The sequence below is a fragment of the Bufo bufo genome, chromosome 3, assembly GCF_905171765.1.
Source record: "Bufo bufo chromosome 3, aBufBuf1.1, whole genome shotgun sequence".
NCBI lineage: Eukaryota > Metazoa > Chordata > Amphibia > Anura > Bufonidae > Bufo > Bufo bufo.
This window is the reverse complement of record NC_053391.1, coordinates 592,717,249-592,731,417: the sequence shown is the minus strand read 5'-3', so window position 1 is coordinate 592,731,417 and position 14,169 is coordinate 592,717,249. Positions and strand designations below refer to the sequence as shown.

General features: G+C 43.2%; 1 protein-coding gene across 9 annotated transcripts in view; it reads left to right on the top strand.

The window, feature by feature from the left end:
- HDAC7 (histone deacetylase 7) overlaps nt 1–14,169 on the top strand; it is a 322,964-nt gene that overhangs the window by 258,124 nt on the left and 50,671 nt on the right. For 8 of the 9 annotated variants that reach the window (XR_005777731.1, XM_040425874.1, XM_040425872.1 and 5 more), the window contains 2 exons: nt 7,364–7,536; nt 8,869–8,953. Coding sequence is in view for 8 of the 9 variants with exons in the window: in XM_040425871.1 (XP_040281805.1) it covers nt 7,364–7,536; nt 8,869–8,953 (258 nt within the window). In the remaining variant the exon portion in view is untranslated. Of the gene's footprint in view, nt 1–3,397; nt 3,403–7,363; nt 7,537–8,868; nt 8,954–14,169 lie in introns of those variants that run through there. The other variant, XM_040425877.1, reaches the window with a different exon arrangement.

The following is a 14,169-nucleotide window of genomic DNA, read 5'->3' as shown; positions in this document are numbered from 1 at the left end:
TGAAAAAAAATTAGAAAAAAAAGTAAGAATGTAAACAATAGGTAAATCCAGATGATTGAGAAGAATACCTGACTCATGGTGAGGTGGTCCTTTGTCAAGGCAGTGAAGAAGTTGATTGAATTTCATTGGAAAGCCCCATATAATAATAGTATAAAAGTACAATAAAAAGAGACCATAAAAAAGAACTGTGATAAAGCAGAGATAAGAGCGGCTTAGTCATCGCCAGGCACACTGTTTACTAACATTGCCGGCCGGACAAGCGCTCATTCTGCTTTTTTTTAGCATTTTGCCACCATCTACCTGCATTCTCAGTTAAAGTTTGTCAGGTTTTGGGATAAGACGACATTTGTGCTCAGCACATACAGAATACATGAGCCGACAAAGAAAAGATGAGGTTATGGATATGAGGATGGATATTCTCAGACCTCTAAAGGTGATCATAAACCTTCAATAGCTGACGGCCAAATGCTATTCCAGCCGACCTCTCCAAACACATGCACCCCCCCCCCCCCAATATCTGTGGAACGAACACAGGTCAACAGGTCCCCCCAGAAAAGCGTGTTGATGAGATGTTGGTCTAATGTGTTTGCCCAGTTTCAAGGGTGGATTTGACGTTTCTGGGGCCATAAGCAAAATTGGCGCATCTTACCACTAAGCTCCGCCCCATTATAATGCTAAACTCCATCTTCATCATTTCTAAGCTCCACCCCCTAAGCACACTGTAAGATTAGCAGTGCCGCCTGTTCTATAGCTGGGAAGGACTGCCTGGATCTTCCGAAAGACCCCCACCCTCCCCCGACTGGGTTCTGTTCAGTTTAACAGCGACTTTAGTTAATTCTCCAGCCAACCACTTGCAGCCAACAGGGGCCCCCTGATCTCTAGGGCCCCAAACATTTGCTTGGTTTGTGTGTTGTAAAGACTACCCATTCCTAGCTTAAAGATGACCATACACCAGAGATTTAAAACATCTGAAAAGGCTAATTGAATTAATTTTCTGCCGACACTGATTTTGTCCGGGATTTCAAATTAGATCTAAAAGTAGGGAATGTGATAAAATAAAAAAATTAGCACCCAGTAAATCCCCCGCTGCTCCAGCACTGCTGCCCTGGTTGTCCTTACCCGTCTTTGTCCATGACCGCTGAAGCCAACTACTGGCATCAGCAGTGATGTTATGTTTATGACGTTACCTACTTTATTCATTTTTTTAAGTCTTGGAACCTCTCTAAAGTCACTGAAGAAGCTAAGACTGTATTACATACCTGTGTTAAAGAACCTATATGTTGCACACATTTTAAGTATTTTACATAGGAGCTGGTGTTAATTTTAGGTGTAATATGTGCAAGCTTTATGCTACACATATCAGTAAATGTATTGTGTTTCAGAGGTCCGGCGGCCCACCCTCTTTTGCCCATTCCCTCCTCACTTTTTGCAAGGTGGCAAAAAGTGTAAAACCTTTGGTGCAAAACGTAACTTGCGCCAACATTTGCACCCCAGAAAACTGGCCTAGAAAATTGATATCTTCACTTTGTGAAATTGCTGTGCAGAAGACTACACTGGCCTCTCCCAAGAACGTACTGTAAAGCCTCATTCACACATCAGTGTTTTGGTCAGTGATTTCCATCAATGATTGTGAGCCAAAGGCAGGATTGGAGCCTCCACAGACATTAGGTATAATGGTAAGATCTGCACCTGTTATGTGTTTAGAGCCGCGCCTGGTTTTGGCTCAAAATCACTGATGGAAATCACTGACCGAACACTGACGTGTGAAGTGAGGCTTAACAGATAACACAAAAAAATCAGCTCAGGATAGTCTCAGAATATACAATACAAATAGCAAATCTCCAGAAGCAGGAAACATTGTGCCATTTGTTAAAGGAGGGGGAGATTTGGGAAAGACGTGGAATAGAAAAGAGGCGGATCGCGGAGCTGTATGGATTCTGTTCCAGATTACAGCAACTATGCACATACAGAACCCATTACAGTAGTATCACTAAATATAGACAGAAGATGAATGCCACATGTTCAATCATCCCAAACTTCTTGTGTTACCCCTAACCCCCCTCGAGGCGGCGCGCACCCCAGCCGTGTAGAAAACAGGATATATAAATGCACTTCACCTTGCTTTATTTTTAGCATGTCATTTCCTCTTTAACGCACCAACGTTTTACTTCTCACTGGAGAATTGAAAGCAGTTATTTGCTGACAATCTGAAATTATATGAACAGATGTATCTGGGATGTCTACATACCTTTCTCCGTGTAGAGGAGCGATCTGAAATGAAACGCGCACAGGCTATCACACTGCGTCGCCAAGCTAGGCGTGTATGTGTAACCGCAACTGGTTTTCATGATACGAAAATAGATTGAGATCAGTTTGCTCAAAGTGCATTTCTACAGAGCAGGAGCATTGATACGAGTGCGGTCAGGAACTTGATAGCCGGCCGCGCTCTACTCCCTGTCTCGCCCTTTGTTAATCTTCCGATACCGTCGTGCGGCTCGGCAGATAATGATGCTCCATGTTTACAACACCAGCTCCATGTTTGGAAAGGCAGCCATAGACGTGTACGGCAGACTTCAGGTTTCTAAAAGGGGACTGTAGAAATAAAATGAGCCCTGAAAGGGGACTATTCTGCCTTAAAGGGGTGGGCTGATCATGAATGACCCCATGCAGATCAGTCGAGGTGTCTAGCTCCTGGAGATGTGTCCGGCTTCTGCGATGCCCCAGAACATTGCTGATTTTGACAAGGTCCCCCGGGGTTGGCTGCAAAATGTTTTACTCCATGCAGCTGTTCAGAGGATTAGGTCCACCGGAGCAAGAGTCTTGAGCAGTGAACCCCTGTCTATGCCCTAATACAGGGATGCCCAACCTGTGGCCCTCCAGCTGTTGCAAAACTACAACTGCCTACAGCTATTAGGGCATGCTGGGAGTTGTAGTTTTGCAACAGCTGGAGGGCCGCAGGTTGAGCATCCCTGCCCTAATAGAACATATAGAAAGGAGCCGTTAAGATGAGATTAAGGGTAGGCTCAGAGGGAGAATTTTGGGCACAGCTTTAGCACGGATTTGGTGCTGAAACCGCCTCTTATTGTTTTAAATGGGAGGCCGCACTGCAGTTCATGCGGACGAGGGTTTTTGCTGGGAGGGTTTCAAGACCGCACCAAGAATGTACCCCTCGCAAAGCCGCAGTGGGAGCCTACTCATGGTTTAGCTCCATTCAATGGCGCTAAACCTAGAGCGGGTCTGTATGAAAACCCACAGTTTCTGCTGCGGGATACGCTGATTTTGCCGCTGGTCTGAACCTACCCTAAAGCTGGCCATAAACATTCAATAGCTGTCGGTTGAAGATCATACGGCTGACGGATCGCTCATCGAACTCTCCCGTACACGTTCAGTTCAGCAGAGCAGGTAGGGTTGTCAGTGTGAAGAGAGGAGAAAGCTGCTGCCAGGGACATCTGACGGCAGAACGGAAGGATCTGGTGAAAAAATCCTGTCCGATGCTTTTCTCTCCTGCCTGGTGATATTGAGTCTGGCGCACCCCACAACCAAATCTGCCAATCTCAGTGGTTTCGGTCGGGCAGCAGTGCACTAATATGCATGGGGGCCTGAACTCTTTCAAAGAGCTTTTCATTTTTTATTAAGTTCTTTGACTTTTTAAGATACTACTGTTTTAAATTCTTGCCATTTTCAATCCCAATGCTTGCCGTCAGTGAATAAAAACATTCTTGGTCACCTCCAGAGACTAAAAATGGAGTTCTGCTTCCAGCTGAAGGTGAATACAAGCAGCTGCAACTCCAGGCTGCTATATTGTAGCAAGAGATTTCTGCTGCTCTCGACATGTTTTTTTTTAAACTCGCTTTATTGAAAATAAGTAAGCAAGATATTGAACAGTACATTCATAATGTATTACAATTTGCAAAGTAGTACATTACAATTAAGAATGCAATGATAAGTTGAACAATTTGTAGCATCACAGATATCAAATAAATCGCAACCCATTTATCCCCGCACATCATGTTAATAATCATCCTTAGTCAATATTGTACAGTATAAATAATGGTTTATCTTTATTCAATTCAAATAAGTCCCGTTAGTAAACTTTGAAGATACGTAGCTAATTGAGCATATTGGTTAAGTCACAGAATGTAGGTGGGCCGCCGTAGCAGTCACAGGAGAAGCGCACCATGGTCCCCATATCTTCTGAAACTTTTGAGAGCAGCCCCTGCGAGAATACATAATCCTCTCAAAGGGAATAATATTGTTGACCATGGTTTTCCACTGACTAATCGAAGGGGGTCTGTCCGCCATCCATCTAATGGCAATAGCTTTCCTGGCAATAAACAAAACTTCCTTAATAAAAGTGAGTGTATAACGTGAACGTGACTCCTCTTCTACAATACCTAAAAGGCAGGGCTTGGGGCAAACCACCAATGAATCTGGAATCAGGGAGGATACTACTGCCACCACCTCCCTCCAAAAAGCCTGTATATAACTACATTCCCATATTAAGTGCCAAAAATCCGCATTTAATTGTGAGCACCTATGGCACTCCGTGTGCGTTCTCCTGCCCATTTTAAAGAGCCTAGTTGGGGTTAAGTAACACCTGTTCAGAATGAAGAGTTGTATCAATCTATTATTGAGGGATGGAGATACTGCCACTGGGGCTTCCAGTGCTTCACCCCATTCCTCATTTGTCAGATTAGGTATATTTCCTCTCCATTTACTTTCTGCTGTCAATGGAGATGTTGATATCTTTAGATTAAGTAAATGTGTGTAAATGGCAGATATCAGTCCCCGTGGTCCCTGCGTCCTGAAAACTCCTATCAACGGGTAAGCCGATACGATTTTCCTCAGATCTCTCAGCTGGGCCTGTAAGGCATGTCTCAACTGTAGATACCTGAAGAAGTGTGGCCTCAGAACACCCGCCCTAGTCTTCTCTCGACATGTTTAGCCCACAAGGGATAGTCAACTGGATGTAACTATTCATGACCATGAATATTTATTATTTGTTCTCCAAAAACCTATTGTTTTAAATTTAAACTACCGTAATATATATATTTTTAATGTACAGCTACTATATTATTACTAGTAGGGCTCATGCACACGAATGTGTGCCGGCCGGACCTGTATTGCGGGTCGACAATTTACGGGCCCTGGCCATTTTTGCACCGCATTATGGATGCGGACCCGTTCACTTGAATGGGTCCGCAATCAGGAAGGTGCGGAACGGAGGCACGGAAGCACTACGGAGTGCTTCCATGGGGTTTCTATCCGTGCATCCGCACTGCTAAAAAAATAGAACATGTTATATTTTTTGGCAGTGCGGATGGATTTAAGTTGACGCACGGATGATGCCCGTGCATTGGGGACCACAAATTGCGGTCCCCAATGCATGCATCGGCCATGTGCATGAGCCCTTAGGAGGATTGAAATCTAACTGTGGTTTTTGCCATGGTCTGAACTCTTCTGACTTCATCTACTGAAGTAAAGCCATAAATGCATACATTAACTTGAAGAGGGTTGGGAATTACTAGTTACACCTAAACCATGAATAATGGCAAACGACGTGACCCGGGTGTGAGTGGGTTATGTGTACAGTAGGTTCTTTGCACCGTTGGTTTTCTTTTGAACTTGGCTACTACACTGAGAGGTAAACGGGTTTAGGTCATCCAGAAATTCCCTTAGCAGTATGCAAAGTCTGTTATCAGCAGCTACAATTCAATAGCACATCACCGAGAGAGAACCCTGACTCGTTCACAAGTGTCAGTGTAGGTGAATCTAATGTTGTAAATGCATTACAGTTTTTAGCTTGTTCTGATCGTATTACCGCCCAGAGCTGCATTCATACTTCTGCGGGTTGTTATCAGTAAAGTTGGCCATACACATGAAATAAATTAAAAAACTGCAGCATGCGGCTGTATCCTAATGTGTATGGGGGCCTCCTGACCCTCTCTGACATCAGAAGGTCAGGGCGAGTAATGATTGGACAGTTGGATTTCAACTGCCCGATCCTTTTGTTCTCGGGGAGATAAGCTGAGAGGTGTCTGGCAGAGTCTTTCTTCCCTCTCCCTGTTCAGACACATGCATGCTTGGCTGAACCCAACAGGAATGTGTATGGTTAGGTGGGGGAGGGGAAAGTTTGCTGTCTATGGCAGGCCTAAGGCTTTTTTCAAACTTCCGGCATTCCACTATAAAAAATTTAAAAAATAGGTGACACCATGGGTGCCCAGTGGACTTCGCTGACCATAATGGGGTCTGGCAGGTTTTCTTCATGAAGTCCGTTATTTTACCGGACTAAATAGTACTGCATACTGTGCCATTCTGAAGGACATTTTCAATGGAAACTGTGACGGAGGCCCCTTATAGAGCCTCCAGATGTGAACTCGGTACAATACACCCACCTTTAGAAAAGCTCTTATAATGCAGTGGAAGAGTTATCTTTTTCTTTCGCCAGATTACTGTACAGTGCTGTAGTTCCCAGAGCGAAAATCACTAAAACAAGCTTTGTACAGAAACTGAACAAGCAGGGAATGGTGGGAGATTTGAATCTGCACATGAACACAGTTCTGGGCCATAATACAGGGTTTAGCTTGGGAACAAGCGAGGATAGTTACTAAAATGTGTGTGATTATTAAAGGGACACTTCAATCAGAAAGGGGTTAAACTTAATATTCATAGAAAGCACTTTTCAGAATGTCTGGCTGTTTTTCTTTTTTTTGCAGTACTATACCATTGGAATCCAAGATATGTTCCTTCTGTAGCAGTCAGCACAGATAGATAAACTCCTATATAATGTAGCTAGGTAATTTATAGTCAGTTTACTGCTGCTTTGAAGGAAAGGTGTTATCTGCAAGGTAATCCTCATTATAATAGTAGGTATACATACAGTTGGGATATCAGTATGACAGCTCTCTTAGTTCTCTTAGTAGACCTAGATAAAGATGTCCACAGAAGAGCATTGTATTGGTCAGTGTAATGTGTAATAGTCTAATTGAGTCACTACAGGAGGGGGCTCTCTCCGGTCACAGTGATGGTCTGACTGAATTAAAGTCCAAATACAGAGGAAGTTGAAGAGCTAGGACAGGAAGTAAAATACATGGAGTGACTTCAAAAAGTATAACCAGAAAATCATCCACTAATATTTATATATAAAAAAAAATAATACATAGAATATTCACCCACAGTATATTGGAAGTTTGCTAATATTTGATAAAAAATGTTGATGGAAGTGTCCTTTTAAATTTTTTTTGTAGATTATTGTCATATACAATGACGTGGTGTTGAAAGGAGAACAAACGCTTCAGTTCTGTTGATTCACCTGATATTTTATTGCAAATTTGAATCTGACTATGGATGATTTCTTTTGCAGTGGACTTGACTGTTCCCTCAAGCACAGTCCTGACACAGCCTACCCCTATGGAGTTTCACGTAATCCATCACATTAGCCCGCGGCCAGATGCTGCCCTTCTCAACATGAAACCGTCCCAGCAGCCACTCTACTCTACCATGACCTCATCGCAGCACATGGAACACAAGCTAAAGGTAGGTCGTATGACCATCTTGTCTGTGCCGTGTTAGACACTGTGGACATGACATATATTTGGTGTGTGGAAGGACAGCTTGTAGAGGCAAAGGGGAGATTTATCAAGACCTGCGCTTTCTGTGCCGATCTTGACACCCCTGCACTGCTGGAGGTTGTGCCTAATCTATGACAAGGTGTAGACATAAATTTGGCGCATCCTCTGGCAGTCCATCCACCTAAACTGAAATCTACTGCAGCTGTGAGCCACACCATAGATTTCTGGCTTCATTTGCTCTAGAAAACTGCTGTAAATGAAGATAAATTAGTTGCAGCTGCCGACAACGCTCCCTTCTCGCCCTTGAGACACCACCTTTCTGAAAAGTGGCGAGGCTGGCGTAAAAACTGCCCTTTGCAACTTTTTTTTAAAACCCATAATTTGCAACTTTTTAAGGCCACTTTTCTGACCCAGGGAGATGATAAATCTCCCCCATAGAAACGACATGACAAATAGGTAGGAAATTCATGATCAGATGCCGTATTACTTGAATATTCGACCCTAGGAGCATTGCTCCTAGAGAAGATTATCTCTAATGGATCAACATATGGTGGCATATGACACAGTAAAGAGCCACAGAGACTCTTTGGGGCTCCATACAGCTCCAGCATGTGTATGGAACCTACAGGTATGACCATATTGTTCCCAGCTTTTCTCCTTTCACTTTAATTCCACATGTGGATTCAATTTATGACTTCCAGGAACTACTCTAGTAGAATTTCTGAAGAAAAATAAATTCTATCTGCACCCCCCCACACATACACTTGAGCAGCAAAACTTCTCCACATCTACAGACGCTGGATGTACCGTTTGTGCCTTATTTTTTAGTGTCATCTCCTAAAGATGGTGAAGCAAACTGTAAAAGAAGACACCTCTAGTCCTCTAGGTTCCTTAGTGCCGATCTCGAGGAATGTGATTGCTGGGCTTTATTAACCTATTCTTATCTATGAGTTGGGATGTGCATACCAAAAACAAGGGGCATAGCCCATTCTTGTAAGACTCCGTCATGGTGTCCATCTCAATTCCAAGAATACCATTGATGGACGCCATAAAAAAACCTGATGGTGAGTCAGTGGGGTTCATCAGGCACTGTTGTTATCCGTCGTTTGATGGGTCTAGCTCTGTCACAGTTTCTTTTCTGGATGGAGGCCACAATTCAGATGTGAACATAACCTTTTGTGTAGGTAGATAACCCCCCAACCCCTTGCAGTTGTAGGACCAGGGATAAGAACTCATTTACTAACTTAATATTCTGTCTTCTGTTATCATGTACTGAACGGCGCTTCTTCTCTCACAGCTCAACATGGAATATCGGAATTCCAGTCATGAACGTCAGGACATGAGTCTCAGGCAGCTGGTCAACAAGGACAAGAGCAAATGCAGTATGGGAACCATTATGTTATCTGTACTATACCATAGAAATGGAAATGATGGCATGCAGTGAAGATGAATGCACTCTATCTGTGTGATGTAATGTAGAAATATAGCTTCATCTCGATAGAAAAACTTGCAGTTTCCTTATACAATATTTAAATTTGAGAGAATATGAGAAAATCTAAAATTCCCCATGACTGGACACATCAGCTCGGCAACCACGGGGAATTTGAAATTTTTTACAAGTACCTGCTATTTAAAGAGAACCTGTCACCATGAAATGCAGTGCAATCTGCAGGCAGCATGTTATAGAGCAGGAGGAGCTGAGCAGATTGATGTATAGTTTTATGGGAAAAGATTCAGCAAAACGTATAATGTATGCGTTTTAAGGGAATCTATCAGCACATACCTGCAATTGAAACCTTCTGGCTGTGTAGATGTGCTCTTGTCAGCTGGTTGCAGTACACTTGGCTCATCTTGATAGGTGCCCCTTATTCTGAGAAATAAGCCACTTTATATAAATGACCCTCTCAGTGCCCTTGCACCCAAAGTATCACTCTCTTTTTGTGCTGCCATGCCCCCCACTCTCTGACCGGACCAGGTAGCTTAGAGGTAATCGCACCTGGCCCTGAAATCTCATGGCTGCTCATTTGTCTTTTCAATCAGCACACGCGCAGTATAGTGCTGTGGCTCGCCAGGCAGTACTGATTCCATCTGCTCAGAGAGCTTCGGTACTGTACTGCACCAATCAAAGAGGCGAATGTGCAGCTGCAAGATTTCCAGGCCGAGTGTGATTATGTCTATACTACCTGGCCCTGTCACTCAGAGCAGGAAGTGGAGAGGGGGCACAGTAATCACAGAAAGTGCGTGTGGTGCAGTGGCACAGAGGGGGTCATTTACAAAGGGTAAAAAGGCTTATTTCTCGGAATTGGGGGCACCTATGAAGATGGTGCCCCCAATTGTCGGCAATCAGCTGACAAGCGCACATCTGCACAGGCAGAAGGTTTCATTTGCAGGTACTGTATGTACTTAGAGATTCCATTAAAATCTCTACTCTTTCTGAGCTCACTTGTACATGCAGGAGGTGTTATCAGTGACTGATCGTGTTCTCTGTGTACGTGTGTTTCCGGAAATAGCTGTCAGTCACTAATAGTTGTACACAGGGGAGGGGTTATCAGTGACTGATAGCATTCTCTGTGTAAGTGTGTATACAGAGATAGCTGTCAGTCACTGATAGCTGTACACAGGATGGTGTTATCAGTGATTGATAGCATTCTCTATGTAAGTGTGTATACATAGATAGCTGTCAGTCACTGATAGTTGTACACAGGGGAGGTGTTATCAGTGACTGATAGCATTCTCTGTGTAAGTGTGTATACATAGATAGCTGTCAGTCACTGATAGTTGTACACAGGGAGGTGTTATCAGTGACTGATAACATTCTCTGTGTAAATGTGTATACAGAGATAGCTGTCAGTCACTGATAGTTGTACACAGGGGAGGTGTTATCAGTGATTGATAGCATTCCCTGTATAAGTGTGTATACATAGATAGCTGTCAGTCACTGATAGCTGTACACAGGGAAGGTGTTATCAGTGACTGATAGCATTCTCTGTGTAAGTGTGTATACAGAGATAGCTGTCAGTCACTGATAGCTGTACACAGGGAGGTGTTATCAGTGACTGATAGCATTCTGTGTGTAAGTGTGTATACATAGATACCTGTCAGTCACTGATAGCTGTACACAGGGGAGGTGTTATCAGTGATTGATAGCATTCCCTGTATAAGTGTGTATACAGAGATAGATGGCCTCTGTGTACAACTGAGGTCAGAAAGAGCAGAGATATAAATGTAAAGACTGCAACTTTTACTGAATCTTTTCCTGTAAAACTATATATCAATCTGCTTAGCAACTCCTGCTCTATAACATGCTGCCTGCAGATTGCACTGCATGACAGGTTCTCGTTAACATATCATAACATATGAGTTATTCCCTTAAGTTAATTACTGGAATTAAATGAACCTTGACAAACTGAATGGTCAAAAAATAAGACAACCGATCCTATATGATTTTAAAGATGCCCTTTCACCACAGTGCAATCTGAAAGCACCATGTTATCCAGCAGGAGGTGCTGAGCAGTCTGTAATTTATACATTTATATCTTAGTTCTTTTCCCTTCCTGTGAACAGCTATCAGTACAGGGAGGAGGTGTTACCAGTGACTGACAGCTATCTCGCTATGCATACTTATACAAACAATGCTGTCAATCACTGATAACACCTCCCTCTTGACCTGATAGCTATTTACATGAGGTAGACAAAGCAGAGATATAAATGTATAAATTGCAGGTTTTACTGAATAATTTCTCACTAAAATATATACGGTATTTTTCGCACTATAAGACACACTTGCCCCTAAGACGCACCTAGGTTTTAGAGGAGGAAAATAAGAAAATAATATTTTTCATCAGACCCCCAGTGTTATTCAGACCTCACCTCAGAGCCACGATCAGACCTCTAATGTTAATCAGACCTCACCTCAGACCCCAGTGTTAATAAGACCACCAGTCAGACCTCAGCTCAGACCCCCAATGTTCATAAAACCCCCAGTCAGACCTCAAGATCACAGCCCCAATGTGAATGATCCCCAAGCAGACATCAGACCCCCAAGCAGAACAATGTCAATGACCCCCCAATCAGACCTCAGATCAGAGCCTGATGTGAATGACCCCCAAGCAAACCTCAGATCAGACCCCCAGGCTTAGAGCAGACATTAAAAAACAATTAAATAACTTACCTTTCCTCTCCGGATGACCGCTTCCACTCCTCACATCCACACTCTTCTGGTTCAGCCTGCCATATACTGTGCTGTGACCTGACGCTCACAGCGTGAGGTCACAGCGCGCCAACGTCCTCACACTGTGCGCAGTCACAGCAGAGAGAGTGGCCAAGGAAGACTAAGAAGCGGTGAGTACAGAGCCCAGGGAGCGCTCCATTCACTGCTTCCCGCTCCTCCTGTACTAATGAGTGCTTCCATAGGTTTATCGTTCACTTCACCCCATAAGAAGCACTGACATTTTCCCCTCACTTGGGGGGGACTGCATCTTTAGGGCGCAAAAATACGGCATATCAATCTGCTCAGCTCCTCCTGCTCTATAACATGGTGCTTTCTGATTGCATTTTGTAGTGACAGGTCCTCTTTAAAGGGAACCTGTCACCGGGATTTTGTGTATAGAGCTGAGGACATGGGTTTGTAGATGGCCACTAGCACATCCGCAATATCCAGTCCCCATAGCTCTGTGTGCTTTTATTGTGTAAAAAAAAAACGATTTGATACATATGCAAATTAACCTGAGATGAGTCCTGTCCCTCCTGAGATGTCTGTTTTAGTAAATATCTGTATTGTCCATGTAAAAACTATTCTAGATTATTTTTTCTCATAATTGTGTGTTGTGCTGTTTCTCTATTATCCCTACACAGCTAGAACTGATTGGACACTGATAAAGTGTCAAGCCCCCCCCCCCCCCCCCTCCTTCCCCCTAAACTGGTAACGCCCAGCTGTCTATTTCTAGGGGAAATAACAAAGGAATAGCACAACAAGATTTCTAAAGAATATTTATGTTCTCTTATTTCCTAAAGAATACAAGTATTTACTGGAGTATTTTCAGAAGAGGTGACAGTTCTTTTATATCTGATACACAAAAGCACAATACTAGTTATAGCATTTCATTCATGAATAACAAGTGTGTGATTGATGAATATGGTACAACGTCTCCCTCTGCTGGTTGAATGTTGAATAACTGGAGTTTTTAAATGTTTTTAACGAAACTTTTTTCCCCTCAGATAGACTGTCAGCGCATAGTTATAACTTACTAATATATTACATTCACCGGTTCCGTTCTTTTCCCTGCATAAATTCTGTCCAAAAATCATCATTACCATATATTAATAGTCTTTATTTTAAGAGAACGGCGGCAGGCAGGGAGTTATAAAGCATACTGTTATGTACTGCTGACAATAGCACATCGCTAATGTCAGTCAGTTACATAACGTTATTTCTCAAGACAGAAACCCTTTAATATATTGAAAAGTATGTTTCATCTTTAACTTCAGCTAGGGGTGTCCAAACTTTTGCATGCCACTCTAAATATACACACACAACCTGCTGCATACACACCTGACAAACACAGCTTTGCTGCACAGCTGACATATAAACACACTTTGGTGTATACACACCTGACAACACAGCTCTGCTACACATCTGATTGTGTGTGTGTGTATATATATATATATATATGTATACACACACGCACAGCTCTACTGCACACATCTCTCTCTCTCACACACACACACACACACACACTCTATTACAGTGTTGGCGAACCTATGGCACGGGTGCCAGAGGCGGCACTCAGAGCCCTCTCTGTGGGCACCCACACCCTGAAAAAAGTCTAAGGCATGCCAGTATGCCTAACACTTTTTCTGCCATTCATCAGCGCAGGCGCGCTATGAACAGCACAGGCAGCACACAGAATGTAGGCAGGCTATTATAGCTAAATGATAAAGTACATAAAAGATATATTATATTGGACTGTAGTATTCAGGGTAAATTGCCATGTTGGCACTTTGCGATAAAGAAGTGGGTTTTGGGTTGCAGTTTGGGCACTTGGTCTCTAAAAGGTTCGCCATCACTGCTCTATTATCTTTAATAAAAACTCACATTTCTGTACATTTACATTCACTATACTATCTTCCTGGATTGGCCCCTCCCACCCGTGACATTATCAAAGGTCCGACACCTACAGTTAATCAGAACTTTAATGTCCTTTTACTGCAGCTGGGAGACCTTCAGCATGGAGAGAACGTTTTTCAGTCCTCTCCATGATGGCTGACTCTCCTCTCCTGTCTGGACTCATCACACAGATTGTGTCAGACAGAGAGAGATGGATGTGTGCAGGAGTACACCTCTCTCTCTCTCTCTGATCCAGCAAAGCACTATATGAACACTCTGCCAGATCATTAAGGACGCAGTCAGGGAGGTCTGGCACTGCTGGAGCACACTGACTGCAGACTATAAGACGCAGGGACTTTTTAACATCTTGCTAAAAAAAAATGTGTCTTATAGTCCAAAAATACAGTGTTTTAATAGTGGAATAGCCCTTTAATTTCGATGCCATCCTGCCTCTGTCATCCACGCTCAGTCATCCCCAGATTGATCAGTGGT